At 28.9% G+C, this 19,701-nt stretch overlaps 1 protein-coding gene across 1 annotated transcript in view; it reads right to left on the bottom strand.

Moving 5' to 3' along the window:
* LOC129987424 (acetoacetyl-CoA synthetase-like) overlaps positions 1–17,647 on the bottom strand; it is a 41,230-nt gene extending 23,583 nt beyond the window's left edge. The window contains exons 1-8 of the mRNA XM_056095403.1: positions 17,548–17,647; positions 15,574–15,677; positions 14,595–14,712; positions 9,518–9,628; positions 7,112–7,209; positions 3,159–3,273; positions 1,886–1,967; positions 111–264 (exon numbers count right to left, since the gene is read on the bottom strand). Of these exons, the coding sequence (XP_055951378.1) occupies positions 111–264; positions 1,886–1,967; positions 3,159–3,273; positions 7,112–7,209; positions 9,518–9,628; positions 14,595–14,712; positions 15,574–15,677; positions 17,548–17,629 (864 nt within the window). The 5' untranslated portion in view covers positions 17,630–17,647. The remainder of the gene's footprint in view (positions 1–110; positions 265–1,885; positions 1,968–3,158; positions 3,274–7,111; positions 7,210–9,517; positions 9,629–14,594; positions 14,713–15,573; positions 15,678–17,547) is intronic.
* Positions 17,648–19,701: the final 2,054 nt, after the last annotated feature.

The following is a 19,701-nucleotide window of genomic DNA, read 5'->3' on the forward strand; positions in this document are numbered from 1 at the left end:
TTTATTTAAGTGAAAACTTTTATGACAATTTTTTCACATGTAACATTTCGAGCCCTAACATTAATCTACAGAATTTCAAATACATTTAAAAATTATCAAAAGTTACTAACCCCACATCCGTGTATCAGTACTTTCGGCAATCCTGTTGTTCCAGATGTATAATTAATAAAGACAGGGTGTGAGAAGGAGACCTGCTCAAACACCATAGGAGAGATTGATCCATCCTTTTCAAATCCAAGCTGTAGGAATTCGTCTAGAAAACAACTAAAATACACCATAGATTCTGTTAAATATTGATTTAAGAATTTCTATGGATAAAATGTGAAAAATAAATATACATCATCTCATTCAAAAAATGTAGAGCTCTCACACGACGTTATATGAATAGAAACCTCGATGAAGAAATTTAATAATTGTGAAAATTATAATTCTTCTCTCTATATTTAGGTTGATTCAAAATTTTACCAAAAAACCATTAAGAGATGTATGAAATATAGGGTGTTCATTAATTATTGTCGGGGTTTCCGTACCTCATAACTTTCGAATAAAAAATATTACGCAAAAACCGATTACGTATTCGTAAATTACAACTCAAAATTTTTATTAATGATATTAAAGTATAAAGCTTGCACAATTTGCACTTTGTAGGCATTCAGCTGAAGGCGATTATGTATTCGTAAATTACAACTCAAAGAATTTTACGTGGCAACAATGCGATCTTAGCACATTTGCAGTCTGGGTAATTATGACGTCATAAATAAAAATGATGACCGTGCAAGAAAAAGCAATGTGTATATTGTGGTTTTTCGAAACTAAATCAGTCATAACTACTCAACGTCGCTTCAGGACCACGTACAAGAAAGATCCTCCTTCGGATAATTCGGACACTTGGAGGGAAATCGAATTTCGTCTCGATGTGTTACGAGCCACGAAGGGCAGCCATGTGCAAATTCATTAATCTTTTTAATATCATTAATAAAATTCTTTGAGTTGTAATTTACGAATACATAATCGCCTTCAGCTGAATGCCTACAAAGTGCAAATTGTGCAAGCTTTACACTTTAATATCATTAATAAAATTCTTTGAGTTGTAATTTACGAATACGTAATCGGTTTTTGCGTAATATTTTTTATTCGAAAGTTATGAGGTACGGAAACCCCGACAATAATTAATGAACACCCTGTATAGAAAAACACCCAAATGCCATAGGAAAGCATGATCGGTAATGCCAGTGTAAAAAGCTAGAAGGCTCTGTGATCTAGCACAGAAGTGGGATTTAATTCCTTGTAATTTAAAATTTAATTTCGTACAGATAATAGGCAATTTAGGAATGTTGCAATAATTGATATTGCTGTTGCCTGCATAAGAATTACTACCGCTTGTTGATATCTTCATAAAATGTCAGATTTTCGATAGGAATTGCGAATTCATGCGGCATTGCAATGAAGCGCGCTTAGGTGCGAATGATGAGAAAATTCGGCAATCATTGTAGAAAAAATGAATTGTAAATGTTTATATCCACATATTCTGTCCACATTCTAGACAGAGCATAGTTAAATACATGATTATAAGATGAAAACAACTGAGTGCCTGAATTCTATCTTCGAGTATCCATCTTTGCTTTAAAAATGTCCGATAAATAAATCAGCTCTTTTAATATGTTGTTGTTGAGCTCTTGTAATAACTTTTTGTTGGTTAAGCGTTGTAAATGGGAACAAGGAAGCTGAAAATTTTTGATACATCTAGGAATTTTTAACTATTTGTTTTTATATTTGAAAATAGCAATGTACTTTCTCAAAAATTAAGAAATATAAACAATAACGGTGGCGTTTAGAAAGGTTGTTAATAAAGTTCCATTGCTTATCGTTATAGAATGTTAATTACCTGTTTTTGATTCCACTAATATCCTTCAGTTTAGATTCTTTCTTCGATGGAACAATGATTACTTTTTCTAAACTTGGCAATTCTGAAAAAGAATATTGAAATTCTTTTATATAAAAAATTACTACATTGGCAAATAACGAAATAAAGTCTGGTTTATAACTCGATTTTCAACTTTTGTGCGTGTATTCTGTTTCTAAAGGTACTAAAATGAGAGACTTTTCTTGTAATGTAATCGGCAATCTCTGTTTTCTAATTTGATAATTTTTTTGTATTTAGTTCTTTTTTTATAAAAAAAAGTAAGAATTCGATACATTGATTTAAAAAAAATGTAACTAAACAATAACTAAAAACAATTTCGGAAAATAAACTAGTAACAATTAATAAACTAAAACAAATTTTAGAATATAATTAATTAAAACTGGAGCAACATACTTTAGTTGCGTACAGCAAGTTCAATTTTAATTAATGACTAATATCAGTAATTAGAAATATGTAATATGCAATACAATAATTAGAAATATGTAATATGCAATACAATAATTAGAAATATGTAATACAATATATGTTAATATATTATAAGATATAATAAATAAATAAAATGGAAATTTTACTTGGATTTAAAGAAATCTATTTCGTATCGTTCAAAAATGTTGTTTCAGTTTAAAAATTATATATTATTTTTAGATTTAACAGAAGTATAGATTTTACAATCGTTGCTAAAAATGCATTTAACTGTGTACATATATCTATATAATCACTAGGAAAATAAATTATTGTTCTGATTTGAAAATGCTGCATTAGCTCTATAATTTTAGAAACTAATTATTTGATAACGCATCAGTATAACTCCGCAAATTTAAAACAAAAATCCTTTTGTGTCTGAATGTGATCAAGTTAAAAGTTTAATTATGAAAAAATGTAAAACAATTATTGAAATTTCATAATTTTTGCTTTCAAACTCAAATCACTGTTAACTAAGAGTAAATTTTAAAAATCAACTAATTTAAAATACAGCTCTTATTGTTGGAGATTTTTTTTTGGTATCTTGAAATTTACTAGGAACAATGATTATTAAAATCTAATATAAGTTAAACTGAAAAAAAAAATTAAAATTTATTCACATTTTATAATAAATATTGCTTTTTTTAAAATAGAAAATAAAATATGTAGCTTCTTAGATCAAATATATAAAAATAAAAACTAACAGGCTATAAAAAAACATTAAACAAACTTAAGGTCTTCTAAAAATAAAATGTCAAAGAAAAGGAATCACTTTCAGCTATTTCTTTTACTTTATCCAACATTTCTATTTCTTCTCCATTGTTTCTGAATCTGTCAATAGTGATCAGGATTCTTGGCTGAACTTGCTTTAAGCGATTTAAAGCAGCCTGCAAGGAAGGGATTTTTTTAAATTCATGCGCAAGTAAAAAAACAAAAACAAACCATAAAGATATGCAAAGAAGGAATAGTTAGTTCATCAACATAAAATGTATTTAATTAAACAGTTAAATAAAGCCCTTTTTTTTAAATCTTTTATAAGAGTATTAAAAAGAATGTTTTATTTTTTATTTTTCTATTTGTGAATCCTTAATAAGCCCGGCTAAATAAAAGTGTATAAAAAGCATATATTTAACAAATAATTTAGGCTGCAATGCTAAAATACTGTGTTGTCATGAAACATGTTCTAGGATGCAAATTTTGAAAACTCTAGTACATCAAGAGGCGAAGGAAATTCGATTTCAAAATTAAATGTTTACAAGCTTGAAAGTCTGTTTAAATAAAAGTGTATGAAAATCATATTTTTAGCAAATGATTTAGGCTTAATTTACAACTATTCTAAAACTTACTTTTAGTGTTGACGATAACAGCGTACACACTTGAAGATTTTTTTAAAAATTTTGACTTTAAAAATCCAGTTTTTTCACAGTAGGTTATTAATATATGTTTAAACTCATTTCAGTGAGAAAAAACCATATTACACTAATTATTAATTAATTAAATAATATTTAATGAACTAATTAGCCTATTTTTTGAAACATGATATCTTAAATTCTAATTTGTACAGACACACAATTCTAGTTGGAAATGATGCCTAATATTAGTCTTCATGTTGTCTGCCTCAAACAAGTTATAAAAATGTATAGTTTTTTTTAAACAATTTTTTCATCAACAATGAATAGAAAAAGCGAGATTTTCTCTGTAATTTTATTTTTTAAACAGCTATTAAAAATATATTTCTATAAATATAACTTTGATTGAGGCAAAAAACATCCGCTATTTCATACAGATTATTTTGATATATAAAATAATTGTATTTGGTTCATTTCTTGTTGAGTTATGATTGTTTGAATGAAGCAATATAGGGGAAAAATATTATTCATAAAATGAGTTTTAAAAACACCATAACTAGAGTTTTTAATGAAAGCACCTCAAGAAAAATAATTATAACTCGAGAAATATTTCGAATATTGACAACAACTTGGTATCGTTTGAAAGCTAAATGTTCAGAGAACATTATTAAGCAATAAAAAAAAATATTCGATATTTTGAACGATTTTTGAAGTTTTAAGTGTGTACATACACCTTAAAATTTAGAAAATAATTGTCTTGTTTTTAAAACAAATAAAAACAGCCTTGCATTCAACCCCATTCAATAAGTGATTTACAGAAAGGGATAATTTTAAAAATTGAAGAGTCACACACCTATTCATACCATTTCAATCATTGATGAAATTTATTTATATCATTGTGCTTTATTGCTACCACTATGGAAATTACCTGAGTAAGGATCGAACCTGCGACGCTAGGCTCCGTAGCCGCGTAACATAACCACTAGACAAAAGTAATCATCTCTGTCCAGAGCCTGTTAACTGGCTTATGAAGCGAGCGCCATACAACGATCTAAATTTTAACGAATGAAGCATTGAACATTCTGTAATACACTTATCTTTAAATCACCACAATTTTATATGGGAAAAATTAAACTTTAGAATAAATACCACTGAATTAATTTATTTTTGGAAACCGACGAGATTGCTTCTATTTGTAGCAAAGTAGTCAAAAATATTCTCTCACTTATGAGAATGATCGTATATGCTGATTGCAAACGAGCTACGACACGCTTAACTCGGTCTTGATTTCCCAGATTATCTTCGACTGTTTATTAAATTGATTAGTAACATGTATTAAGTAAATGTAGTGATTAGTAAATAATTTATTTTATTGATTAGTAATAAGCATTTTTTACAATTTCCAAGGCATGGGAATGTCCACCAATTACTTATTTATTAAACCTTCTTATTGAATTTTCATGAGTGAACTGATTCTTAATTTTATTTAGCTGAAACAACGGATACGACTAGAAATAAGAATATAAATGAGAAAAAATTAAATCAAACAAACAAAAAAAAGATAGTGATATCATTTTTGGATATTTACCATAGAAATACAAAAATTATGTTCTTAAATGGATGCTGCAAATTGTGGCGAATTGAGATGAGAGGGGATAGAACCTGGGACCTTGTGGTTCGCAGCCCAGTAACATGACCATGATACAAAAGCAATTGCTCTGGTAGCGTAACTGTTAATTGTATTATTTCACCACAAACTCTTCCTCCAGTGAGTCCGAGGTGAGACGAACGATATGGCTGTTGAGTGGTGATGTATTAGCTATTGATTTTAATGCGCCTGTACCCATTTGAGTAGCGCCAGACGTTATGGCAAGGGTTAGGGGGTGCTGTTGCTGCATCAAGGGAGTCTGACAACTTTGTGTTGCTGCGGCCTTTTTGTGTTGCTGCGTCAAGTGAGTCTGACGACTTTGGTTTGCTGTGGGTAGATGGCTCCACAACAGCTGTACAAAGGTTGAAGGTTCAGTGTCCGAGGTCACCAATGTTGTGGTTTGGAATGAGCGAGAATAGAACCTGGGAACTTGTGGTTCGCAACCCAGTAACATGACCATGATACAAAAGCAATTGCTCGGGTAGCGTAGCTGTCAAATGGGTTATAAGCTTTCACCACAGTATAATTACAGACTACTCAAGCTGTAAAAATATGTAATAATTCAAAATTCACTATGAAAATTATTAGAAGAGATAAAGAGCAAATTAATTAATTAATTAACACTTGAGTATATGAGAATAATGTATGAGCATGAATGAGCTAATGTGTGCACAAAGCTGCAGAAATGGCAAACCACATTCGGATGTCAGATATAAGCTTTATATTTAGCGATTTTCATACTTCGACATTACGTTCATACGCCCAGTTTCACAACAGTTACTCCGCACTCTTAATATTCAAGATCATGTAAAGTACAATATGACTGAATGGCCGGAATCTTTTGAAAATACGTGATATTTCTCTAAAAACTGTAGAAAAGGTGGAGATTCTTGCACTAAGGACGATTGTCGGGCATTTGCAGATTATGTTGTGGCGAATTGAAATGAGCGAGGATAGAACCTGGGACCTTGTGATTCGCAGCCCAGTAACATGACCACAATACAAAAGCAATTGCTAAGGTAGAGCAGCTGTTAACTGGCTTATAAGCTTTCACCACAGACTCTCCCTCCAGTAAGTCGGAGGTGAGACGAACGAGATGTATTCGCTGTTGAGTCTAATGCACCTGTACCCATTTGAGAAGCACCAAGCGTTATGGCGAGCGTATGGGGGTGAGTGGTTGCTGTTGCTGCGTCAAGTGAGTCTGACGACTTTGGTTCCCTGTGGGTAGATGGCGCCACAACAGCTGTACGAAGGTTGAAGGTTCATCGTCCGAGGTCACCAATATAGAGGATTGTGATTAGCGAGGATAGAACCTGGGACCTTGTGATTCGCAGCCCAGTAAGATGACCACGATACAAAAGCAATTGCTCAGGTAGCGTAGCTGTTAACTGGCTTATAAGCTTTCACCACAATGTTTTCAAGTCACATTCTTTAAGGAAGAAATACAAGTTAATCAAATTTGACTCGATAAATCCAAATATAGCGCCCCAAAATTTATCTAAGTGACGTTGCTGGTTATACATTTCAATTTGATTTTGATTCATATTTGTGATTCTTGCTTCCTCTAACAATTTGCTTGCCGAATTTTGAACCGCCTGGTGTATCAATATGTGTAAATTGCAAAATATATACTTAAAAAAATCATATATATAAAATAATATATCTAATTTTATCTCATTGAAATAGATGAAATTCACGTTAAATTGTTAAGAAAATCAAAAATAAAACCTCTGCTCCTATAAGTGGTAGTGCTCCTGTCCATATAGCTCCTAGACTAACAGCCCCAAGCATGGCGAAGACTGGTTCCTCTCTGTTTGAGATATAACCTAAAATCGAATGCATTATAGTTGCCAAAGAAAATATGAAATCAAAATCAGTAAAAGAAAATTTTAGATTATCCAAATAATAATCCTTAAAGAAACCAACTGGAATGATCTCTCCAAAACTTTCTCGCACCCTCTCTAATAAATTTGCCACGTCAGAGCATGTCTTACATGGCACTGGCGTACAATAGCTACGAAACATTAACCTTTGGCGTGAATTAAGCATTTTTACTGAATCTATCGTGTCATCTTTGGCGAGTATTAAATGATGAATTCCTGGTATGCCGTTAATAACATCCCAAATTCCAACTTGTATTTTAAACGCGTTTTTTTCAACAGGCTGAAACAAACATTTGACCAAAACAGCTCTTTTAGTCACTAATTCCCATACCAAATTTGATATATTTGAGTCATTGTGTTTTCTTAATTATCACTTTTACTTATTTCTGAAAGTACAGACAGACAGACCATCAATCCATTCTTGGATTTAGCTCAAAATTTGAGAGGTGACCACACTATATGTGTGAAATCTGTGTACCGAATCTTATCTATTTAGTTCTCTTCGTTTTGTAGTTATCTTGTTATAACTTATAATTAGACAGACGGACTTCCTCAGTACAGATTTTACCCCAAATTTGATAGAAATCTGCAAATTTGGTGTAAAGACCATATTTCAACCGCCTAGCTCAAATTGTTTTTGATTTATCTTTATCACTGACGGACGGGCGATTTGGGCAGAAGTGGAGATTTGTCAATTTCGAATTCGAATTTTTTTTGCTGATTACTATTCTTTTAGACACACATACGAAATAAAAAAGAGAAAGAAAATATTCAAGTAAATGAATGCCATGCATTTAAGAGAAATTTTAAGACTTTTTCTGAATGCATATTAGAAATTTTATTGATAAATAATGTATTAGCCGATGCACATAAAAACAAAAACAAAACATTTTACTTTATAAATGTAGTAGTACTTAGGATCTCCAGAAAGTAAAGTTTTTTTACTATTGATTGAAAGTATAGGGAATATATTGAAATAGCATTTTTTTCCCTTTAAACTGATATACATGTTTTTGACTAGAAATTTTGCACTTTATATATCTGAAATTATTACTTAAATATAATTGCCATCTAGGTCGAAATATTTGCCATAAAAAGTCTCTATGAATGGGAAGATTCTCATTAAAATATCGAAGAATGAATCAACTAAGTGATGATAGCTTGCTTCAGATGGAATCTTTTACAAGAATGAAAAGCCTTAAAGTTTCAGATCGATACATAAATTAGAGGGAAATATGAAGGAATATTTTTCAGACAATGTCTGTACTAAATCATTGCTTTGCAGCTGTCTTAGAAGAAGGCGGACCTAACAATTATCTTAAAAATCCTTGCGATCCATTATGAAACATTAGCAATACAGTGTTCCCTGATGAAGATGGCTGTGTTTTGCAGATGTTTAGATCCAACTGGCAGAAACATCCATCAAATCATCTCGAAAGTGTCCTTTAACCCATCATCTTGGAATAGGCTTGATATTATCTTTGCAAATGGCCATGGCCCTTTCCCTTCATATTTCAAGAGATTCCATATTAAAGGATCTGATCAATGTGGCTGCGGTGAAGTAGGCGATCCCCTTCATTAAGCCACTAGCTGCCCTCTCACTACATCTTTTCATCTCAAAAAACCTACCCACGACCTAGAAAATATCTGGTGGACCAACGTTATAAGAAACAAGATGTCCAAAGTTAAAATTAGAAATCTTGTGCGGTTCCTACAAGAGAACGAGGAATTGATTTCTCCAGACACAAGCCCAGTATAAATTTTTGTTTCATTTCCCAACCAAGCTCTTCTCCAGAATATATTACCTTCAATAGAATTCATCTACTCATACTCCCCACCGAACACCTCCCTCATCATTATAATATTGTATATAGTTACTTTTTATGTGTATTGATGATATTTTATGTCTTTTTATGTGTATATTGATATTTTATGTCTCTTTATGTGTATATTGATATTTTTTTGTCTTTTTATGTGTATATTGATATTTTATGTCTCTTTATGTGTATATTGATATTTTATGTCTTTTTATGTGTATTTCTTTTATCTTAATAAATACTCCCACGTATCCTAGAGATTCCACCGACAGGGAATCCTAGAGATTCCAAGTTCGGGAATATTCTGTGGCGAAAGAAAGAAAGATGTTTAGAGCCATTAGGCACGCACTCTTGGGAATGCAGAGTCGGTGTTAATAATCAATGAAACCGACTTACTGAATAATCTATGTATGTAAAAAAAAAAAGTTACTTACTGGCGATTCTATCTCCTTTCTTGATTCTAAACTTACGAAATGAAGCAGCATAGAGTTTTGCCGTTTCATACATTTCTGCGTAAGTCATTCTCCTTGTTTCTCTGTCTTCACCTAATTAAATGAAAATAAATCGCCAAAATGATTAAATATTCTCAAATGTTATTAGAACGTATGGGCCCAATCTATTAACCCTTAACTGGGGAGCTGAAATTTTAGGACTTAACTGAGGAGGTGCGCTCTACGAGACTGCATTTCATTTACACTCAAATTAAAATTTCTAATGAATGCATTAGTTTGAAAAACTGCCAATATATTTTGCAGATATTTTTCTTCATATATAGATATGTTTTAGAAATTTTCTAAACTATATTATCATTGAAAAAAGTAAATGCGTTGGAACATACATTTTCTTCTCAAATTACATGTTACAATAAATAATATTCTTGAAAATGCATATTACTTTTTACTTTTTAAATCATATTTATTTTACAGTATATGAAGGTATATAGAAGACAATATAATGTAAAATTCAATAATTATATGAAAAATAAAAAATAAAAAATGACAATGGGTAAAATTGGCCCTTTTTTTATGGGCTTGTGTGACTTTCATAGCACGGTTTTCTAGGGCATTTTAAATATACAGGTTAAGAACTAGTATAAAAATCAACCTACAAATTCTGTATTTATATTTCTTGGCATATTAATATATTTTATGATTTTTTCAAATTACATTATCACTAGAAAAATTAATTATGTTTGAACATACATATCAAAATCAGTTGAATGTGAACTTTCATCGAAAATCTCTTCTGTACAATTATCCTTATCACTAAAATCACTTTATTCTTCATTTAAAAGTGTCTGGAGCACTGCTTCATAAAAGAATCAGTAAACTGGATGATATTTAAGGGCCCAAGTTTTAGCGCCATCTGCTAAGCCTTGTTTATCACTGGGACACTAATAGGGAGATGCGGTCTTACAGACAGCGCTCGAAGAAATAACTGAATTATTTTTAAAAAGCATCTGCTGAAATCGGTTGAAAAAGTGCACGTGTATTCAAGGTCATAAAACAGGAAGCTACAGGGTCAATCCATTCAATTGAGTTAAAAACAGAATAGGGGTGACAGAAAATCCATCGCTAGCGGTCTCGCAGACCGCACGTCCCCAGTTAAGGGTTAAAAATAATTGTATATCCTTAACATCTAAATTTTCTTCATTAAATAAGTTTCGTTTTTTACTTGCTGGTTTTTTTTCAACTGAATTCATATTTGTGAAGATGAATTTTTACTCTATTTCTTCATACGCTTCCTTATGCATTGAAGTTCTGAAATTCCTCCCAGTATCGTGTACCAAAGTGCTGAGGGATTATTGGGATACACTGACCCCTGATCGGGACCTTCAGCTGCAATTCAGGAAAATAATTTTGGCTTGAAATTTAAGTAATAATTCCATGGCGTGGGAGAGAAAATTTAAGGTGTACGTACACACTTGAAGATTTTTTTTTAAATTTTAACGTTAAAAATCCAGTTTTTTCACAGTAGGTTATTAATATATGTTTAAACTCATTTCAGTGAGAAAAAACCATATTACACTAATTATTAATTAATTAAATAATATTTAATGAGCTAATTAGCCTATTTTTTGAAACATGATATCTTAAATTCTAATTTGTACAGACACACAATTCTAGTTCGAAATTAAGCCTAATATGAGTCTTCATGTTGTCTGCCTCAATCAAGTTATAAAAATTCATAGGGTTTTTTTTTCATTTTTTATATTTTTTTACAATTCTTTCATCAACGATGAATAGAAAAAGCAAGATTTTTTCTGTAATTTTAACATTTAAACAGTTATTAAAATTCATTTCTATAAATATAACTTTGATTGAGGCACAAAACATCCGCTATTTCATACAGATTATTTTGATATATAAATAACTGTATTTGGTTAATTTCTTGTTGAGTTATGATTGTTTGAATGAAGCAACATAGTGGAAAAATATCATTCTTCATAAAATGAGTTTTTAAAAACACCGTAACTAGAGTTTTCAATGAAAGCACCTCAAGAAAAATAATTTTAACTCGAGAAATATTTGGAATATTGGCAACATCTTGGTATCGTTTGAAAGCTAAAAAAGAAAATATTATTAAGCAATAAAAAAAATATTCGATATTTTGAACGATTTTCGAAGTTTCAAGTGTGTACATACACCTTAAAAGTGACGAAAGAAAAAAAAGGAAAGAAAAATATAAGTTAGATTTGATGAAAATCCAACGTTTTTATATTTGTTACGTCTCTTTAGCAAGAGCGCACAGTAGCTCCATCTGTATTTGTAAAAAGAAAAAAATTGTAAAAAGGATTTAGCCGAGAGTTGCTCCCCGATACAAATTGCCTCTCATACGAAACAGATAATAAATACACTTAGCTTTGAAAAAGATCCGTTTTTAACCCAATTACATAATATGCCGAAACACTGGTCCTAACAATTGCCGAAGGAATGGTTAAAAATCTGAAGGTAAAATTTTCGCTATGCAGCTAATGAAGAAAAACTGAATCACATGAAAAATTCAATAAAAGGAACTTTAACTGGGGTAGAGACATTTACCTCGGATAAAACAATGTCAAAAGATACCAGCGTCACTGAAATAAAATTAAAGCTCAAAACAATCGAGTAGCTTCAGGTCAAACTGGATAAAATAACAAAAGAATATTATGAAATCTTATCCTCTGAAAATTCGGAAACTATCCAACAAGATATCCAAGAAATAAATGAACTTATTAAAAAAATCGAGATAGATCTCAAGTTCTTAATACATTCTTTGAAAAATTATGTATATTTAACATTAATTTGAAAGACACTGGTAAATATAATATCCACTTAGCAGAAATCCCACTATAAGAATTGTTGTGTATAACAGCAAAATTGATAAATTTCAAAAATTAATTAATTTAATAAATAATAACGATCAACGTAAAGTCTAGCAAAAGCTTTACTATTTTAGAGCATATCTAAAAAGAGAGACAAAGCTCTTAGAGTTGCCTAGAAATAGTTTTGAGTCTCACTTTAAAGCTTAGAATATCGTTATGAAAACAAACGCCAATAGGAAGATTTTCCTGTCCTTGAAATAATAAATTATGAAATTTATTCATAGAGAATCAGCAAAAAAGTTCGAGTTTTAAATATTAGAGCACTGAAGATCCTGAAATATAAGCAGAGCGATCTATAAGACAATTTAAATAAATATTATTCTTCAAGAAAATAAGATTTAAAAAAAAATAGTCTGAATCTTCGTCGAGAACAGCAGAAATCTCAACAATTGAGACTGAAATGAATGTTCTAGAGAAGATAATTTTGAAAATATTACTTGCATTCCTAGAGCTAAAACCTTCATATTACTGCAGTGCCAACTAGAGCAAAAATTTATGATTAATTGTGGAAAAAGAGACACAAAGCCTTGCATTCCGAGTGGAAATTCTCATTCGCTTTAAAAATATTGCATTTCAAAATATTCATAAGAAATATTCATTCAGAAGGAATTTTGTAAGCAATAATGAACTGCGCATAATTTGTAACAACTTCCCTTAATATTTAAATGGAAATATACAATTTCCGATTGCAAGAGTTACATAATTCGCAGCTTCATGACTTAAATGAACTTCGTTATGCAATTAAGAAACCAGAATGAAGGGCAGAAAGGGATAAATTCTAATATGAGTAGATTTGAAGGTCAAGGAAGCGTTTCTGTTCTGATGTTATGGAATTAAATGTGTTTTATTAAACACATTTGTGAAATATGTTAAGGTTGGTGATGGATGTTGAGTTAAATTAAGAGGTTTTAGATAACGCTTCAGTATTTGCATCAGGCGAGAAGATATAGCAAGAAAGTTAGGAATCTGTAAATTGTAAAAAAGCACAATTAAAATTAAGCTATCGACTAGCTATATTCATCTAATATTGAAGTTTCAAATCGTGAATTTGCTTTCTCACGCAAAGGTAATTCAATTGCAATTCTTATTTCTAAATTTATAAATGCGTTTCCTATATCGTAATTAAACATAATGGATTTAAATATTCCAGCTTCAAATGAACTAGAACATTCTACTTACATGGCCAAATTGATATATTGGTGGTAATTAAAATACTTTTTTTTAAATTTTAAAACAAAAGCAATATTATTTGCAGGATTAAAATGTAATATTACATAATAAAAAAATTTGTTTATTTAATTACAGGTATATTTCCTCAATTACAAAAAAAAAAAAATGTTATTTTGTAAGTGAGTCAAAAATATAGAAATTTTTTGAAATGGAATCATTGCCATAAGATTCCATAAAAATTATTAACAAAAGCGGGTGCACGAAACAGCGAATAAAAAGATTTACCATTCCAAATTATTTTACCAAATTACAATCCACAAAATATGGCAAATTGCTTAGTTCTTAAAGATTATTAATTAATTCATTGCTTATTTTTATGAAAATTTAATTCAATATTTTTGGCGCCATCTGGTTGCAGAAAGAATAAAATAAGATTTCACATTAATTGGCAATAAGGAATTATAAAATATACCGAGAGTCTAAAGACTAGAAAAGAAAAAAAAAGTTTAAGCATGCGCATTTATTAGTGCCAAAAAGAATGCAGAAAATGTTTTTTTTTTAAATCCAAAATTTGAAGAATGAAACAAAAAAATCTTATAAGTGTGAGGTATTGAAAGCAGTATAATAAGGATATTGAGTTGAATTGATAAGACAGCTAAAAATTATAATCATTTATTAAAAATAGAAGTATATTTTGACTATCATTTAATTTTCAATTTACTTAGAATATTTATATGAGCTTCGCAAGTTTTTTTACTTTGAGCATCAGAGTTTTGATTAAAAAAGAATTTTCTGTATTTTAAAGTAAAAATAAAATCATTTTTTTAAAAATATTTAAAAAAAATTCAATTTAAAAGAAAACTACAGATACTGACTAAAAAAATAGTAATAAAACTTTAGATATTGAAAACGTTACATAATGTGATGCTACATTAGACACTAATTAAATTATGAAGTATTTGTAAAAAAATTTTTACCTGTCAAGATTAAAGCTGTTCGATCGTCTCTATTTCTGAGAAGATTTTCTGCAAAATTTAACTTCGCTCCTTCAAACCATCGAGGTATATCATTCATTGGAATATTTAAATCAATTACCTGAACATATATGATAAAAAAAAATCAATCTATATTAAAAGTTTTTTAAAATGAAACATGTTTCAATGAAAACTTTTCGTTATAAAATTTAAATATATATAATTTTTTTTATATTTAAAATTTAAGATGCAGTTATAAAAAGCAAAATAATAATAAAAACAATAATTAATAGCTGCTTTTCCAATGAAAAATTCTTTTCCATTTAAAAGTTATATATTGATTTTAATTATCGGTGACTTAATACTATTTGCGATCCTTTATTGAATAGTTTTTCATATTTGAACAGTTATTTCTTTGATAAGCTTGTTATACGAGTGATAATTAAATCTTATCCGAGATAATAAACTTAAACCAGTGAACATTTGATGACAAAGTCACTTTCAAACTAAATTGGACTACAAAAGTGAAAATAATACGAGATAAATAATTCAAAACAATATCAAGTGTTATTTTTGTATTTTGTTATGTAATTGTAAACGAAACTTTTTAATATGTCTAAAGTATACAAATAAATTCGACAGTTCTCTTAGTATTTGGTATCAGCCGTTTGGTGATAAGTTTTCTGTAGAAACAAGTTTGTTAAAACTGCAAGCTGCCAATTTTCAATAGAATGTTGAAAAGATTATGAGCTTTTTATGAACTTAGAATAAATAGTTTCATTGAATTATGAAATAATTTAATTGAATGTATTACTGAGAGTTAAAAGTAAATTGTTGAATTTTTTGAATGAAATAAAATTGGAAAATTTGTCATTTATTAAAAACCAAGTTATAAATTTAAAGTACATTAAGAAAAAAGTATTTTAAAATTTACTGAAAAAAATGTATTGCTTAATTCTATAAGTTTTCAATATTTAAATACCTTATCAAATTTTCTTGAATATATTATTTCAGTGAAATCCCAAATTTCAGTCCAAAATTCCTCCAAGTATTCTACGGACCACTTATGAAAATCCCAGTAATCACCTGTCATTTAAAGAAAGAAGAATAAGTTAGAAAACAGTTTTTTAAAAAAGTAATTGTGTATTTTTATTTTCGATTATCTTAAATGTACATGCATGAATTAAAACATATAAATTTCGATACCAATTTTTTTTGACAATTTGATGGTTTTCTTGCCTACAAAACGCCATTTATTGAAAGACCGAAAATTTTACAACATGTCTGTGTAAATTCAATTGTGTAACCTCAATTCTTTCTAATCCCAGCTAGGTATCACATTTTATAATAATAAAAGCCGAATTATTTGGCAAGAGTTTCCATTTAATATAGAGTACGTGAAATCTTTTTATTTGCTTTAGTTTTGAAAGAAATGTTTCACATGAAATGCTTAATTCAGATTATTAAAACATGCGAACTGGTATACTCCAATTCTCAAAATTTCATAGATTTCTTCAGTTATAATAATGGCATATAATATTGTTAATCAAATCTTGAAGCAAAATTCATAAAATCCTATGAAATAATTCATTTACACAAATTAAAATGGCTCTGTAAAATATGCTATTTAAATTCTTTTATATATAAAATTTAAAATTGGCAAATATAAACATGATAACATGGCGCAGTAAATTTAGTGAAATTAAAATGATAAATTGAGTTTTGTAAGTTTAAATGGATTAACTATCCAAAAATATTTCTCTATATTTAAGACTTTTTTTTTTTTTACCGTGATTGGTTATAAATTGTGTGGAAATTTGTATTTCTAAAATTCTTTTCAATGTTCAAGTATTTTAAGTTTAAAATTTTTAATATTTTTTTTAAATGAACCATTTAAAAATAAATGTTCTCCAAAATTTGTGTAATTTTTTTGGAAAATTTAATTTTTCCTTTTTTTAATTAACATTTTTAATATCGATTTCTATTTCTGTTAAACTCATATTGATGAGTTTAAAGAAAAGAAATTTCTGTAATGTGAATGAAATTGTTTTAGATCAATTTGCAGCAGACAAGTTTTCAAAAAAAAGTGAACTGAAATAAAACATGTTTAAAGATTTTAACAACAAAATACTATAACTAATACATCTTCTACTAAACCAAATATTTTTTTTTACAGTTTTCAAACTTATACAGATTAAAAGAGAACAATTTAATAAATATTTATTATCGTATTTTCTTTATAAATATTTATTTTAATAGGACGTCTAATTTAGTTATATTTAGAAATATGTTGAAAAGTTAAGAACATTCTAACTTTTTATTATCGAATTTGAGAATTTCTTTATTAAAGATCAGCAAATGCTTTTTAATACGCAGAAATAATTGAAAATCGTCTGAAAAAAATTATAAGTCGGAAAAAGTTTTTTGAAACAGATAAGGCTACCAAAAAAAACAAAAAAAACAACAGGTTTAAACCAATTTACACCAATATTTTAAATGCACACATTTTTTTTAAAATTTGAAGCAGAATTGTACTTTAAAAATGTTTAAATATTTCTTTGTTGAAATTAAAATTTTCTAGATTACATTCATGATTTCATTAACTTTAGTTTCACTGATAACTTCAAATTCAAAACCACTTTGGAAATCATTTTATTTGAAGCATTTGATTGTATTTTCAAGGAACTCTTAAAGAAAAGTTTATGTAAACCAAGTGATTTGATTTCAGTACATATAATTAGTTATTTAAAGTTTACATCGATAATTCAATTGTGGAAATTATTAATGATAACAAAAACTGGCGAGTTAATTGCTAAATAGGACAAATTAATATGATATTTATGACACAAACTAGAGAAAAAATAATCTTTATTGCTGAAATTTATATTATTAAATATTATTCATTATTTAAATCAACATTTTAGTTTTAAGTTTAGGTATGATAAAATGATATTACCTATTTTTGCCTTGTATTTATCTCTTAAAATTTTTATAAATTTTTCTCTTTTTTCACATTTTACTCCAGTTGGCCGCCACATTACCTGAACATTTTCAAAATCCCTGTAGTTTATACTCATCTGAAATGAAAAGTAATTTTTTTTTAATTAAATAAGAAGAAAAGGATAGTTTTTGATTGAATTCAAAATAAATTTAATTTCAGATGATAAACAATATTAAAAGCAAAATAAATCTTTTTTAATGAGTTCATTTGTACTAATGCTGTACGAATTTTTTTGTCATTTTGAATGCATAAAATAATTTAAATGCTATAAAATAGTACGGTTTGAAACTATTTTATTTTTTGAGCATTTATTTGCTCACACTTATTTGAAACTACAATGTTATCAAAAGGATATTTTTAGATAAACAATGGAAAACAGGATTAGTTTTCTTTTTTTACTGAACATGTATATTCCAGTTATTTTATAAATACATCACATTTGCATGTGCTTTGCACTTGCGCAGTATTGCAATGTCAACTAGTGTTATGCAAATGAAATTATATTTTGCTAAAATTTCTATTATAGTTATTGAGAAGAAATATGAAATTATTTCATATATATGAAGCCACTTTTAGATCTTTTAATTAACTATTCTTCCATGAAAGTAAAATTCTTTAGAAAGTTTTAGCTTTCTCTTCATTCTATTTCTGAAAGATTTTACGGTGCAAAACTCAATATTGAAAATAGAATAGAACCTCTATTATCCGCGCGTTTATTAAGAAACATTTTTACTAACCAAAACGCAAACTGGATTGTATTTTTTTCCCTGTTTATTTCAAAGAATTTTCTAGAAAAAAATTGCTAAAATTAGCATAAGATCCGAATTTTGTGGATTTACATGAAGTTTTGTTAAAAGTCATTATCGAAATGTTATCTGTTACAATTCGTGAAGTTACTAAGTGAGAAGAATAAAAATACATTTTCTACTCATAAACATTTCAATAATGATGTCAGCAAATTTCTATCATTTCAAAAGAAACATTCAATTGTTTCTAGTGCTTTTTTAGCAGGCCAAGTTTTTTCAAAAAAATTTGAAGGGGCAAGGAATTAAAAAAATTGCAATTATAGGGGTAAATACTATATGCAATTCCAGACTTTGCTCCAAAATTTCTTGAAGCTTAATCTAAAAGGAAAAACGGACACCTAATCAAGTTTTGATGAAGGTCCACGAAGAACTTTTAAATCTTGTGAAGAATAGTTTGCAAGATCAAATCTAGTGGAGGTAATATTTTGCAGCATTCTAAAATCTAAATGGGAAGCGCATTTTGCAAGATATTAAAAGAAATAAAATCCGAATAACATTTTTGTTTTACTGTAAGGTTACGAACCTTCCCTTGATGTAAGAAGACGAATGCTGTCTTTGAATTATTATTTTAGAATTCAGTCAAACATAAATCATCCATTTTATGATTTTAAACTTCGCCCTTACTTAATTATACTGCAAGAGGCTAGAAAGTCGTCCTCACCAGTTTTTTTACAAGAGTCCAAAACTTCCTTTCAGAAAACTTACTTAACCTACACGTTACTCCACAGCTGATAATTGGCTTTCCACCTTGGAAAAATCTTAATATGCAATTGTTAAACCCATTCAACACTTTTAACAAATCTGGGAGAACAGAAGTTATTTATCAGCAAATTTTCCTTGAACACAGACAGCAATACAAAGACTTTCTTCCAATTTATACCGATGGGTCAAAATCATCTAATCATGTCTCTTTCGCTGTTGTCTTACCAGATACAGTCATTTCTTTTACACTTCATTCCTTTTGCTCAATTTTTACGGCAGAAATAACTGCAGTTTTATATGCATTAGAAGAAATCTCTGAGAGACCGGGAAAAAAGTTTATTATTTGGTTTTCAAAATTCTAGATATTTTTAACAAACTGACTTCTCGAGATTTTATTATTTTATTCTGTTGGGTACCCTCTCATGTAGGAATTCTGGGAAATACAAGAGGCAGACAAGGCTGCTAAATTGGCAAGTATTCCAGCGGTCACATCTATTCCTGTAAGCGACTTAAATAAGCACACTAAAAGGCTTCTTTTTTCCAAATGGCAAGCTCAGTGGGACCTTGAAACTAACAATAAACTACATGCTATTAAACCTCA

Source organism: Argiope bruennichi, chromosome 10 (genome assembly GCF_947563725.1).
Source record: "Argiope bruennichi chromosome 10, qqArgBrue1.1, whole genome shotgun sequence".
In the NCBI taxonomy this organism is placed as follows: Eukaryota; Metazoa; Arthropoda; class Arachnida; order Araneae; family Araneidae; genus Argiope; species Argiope bruennichi.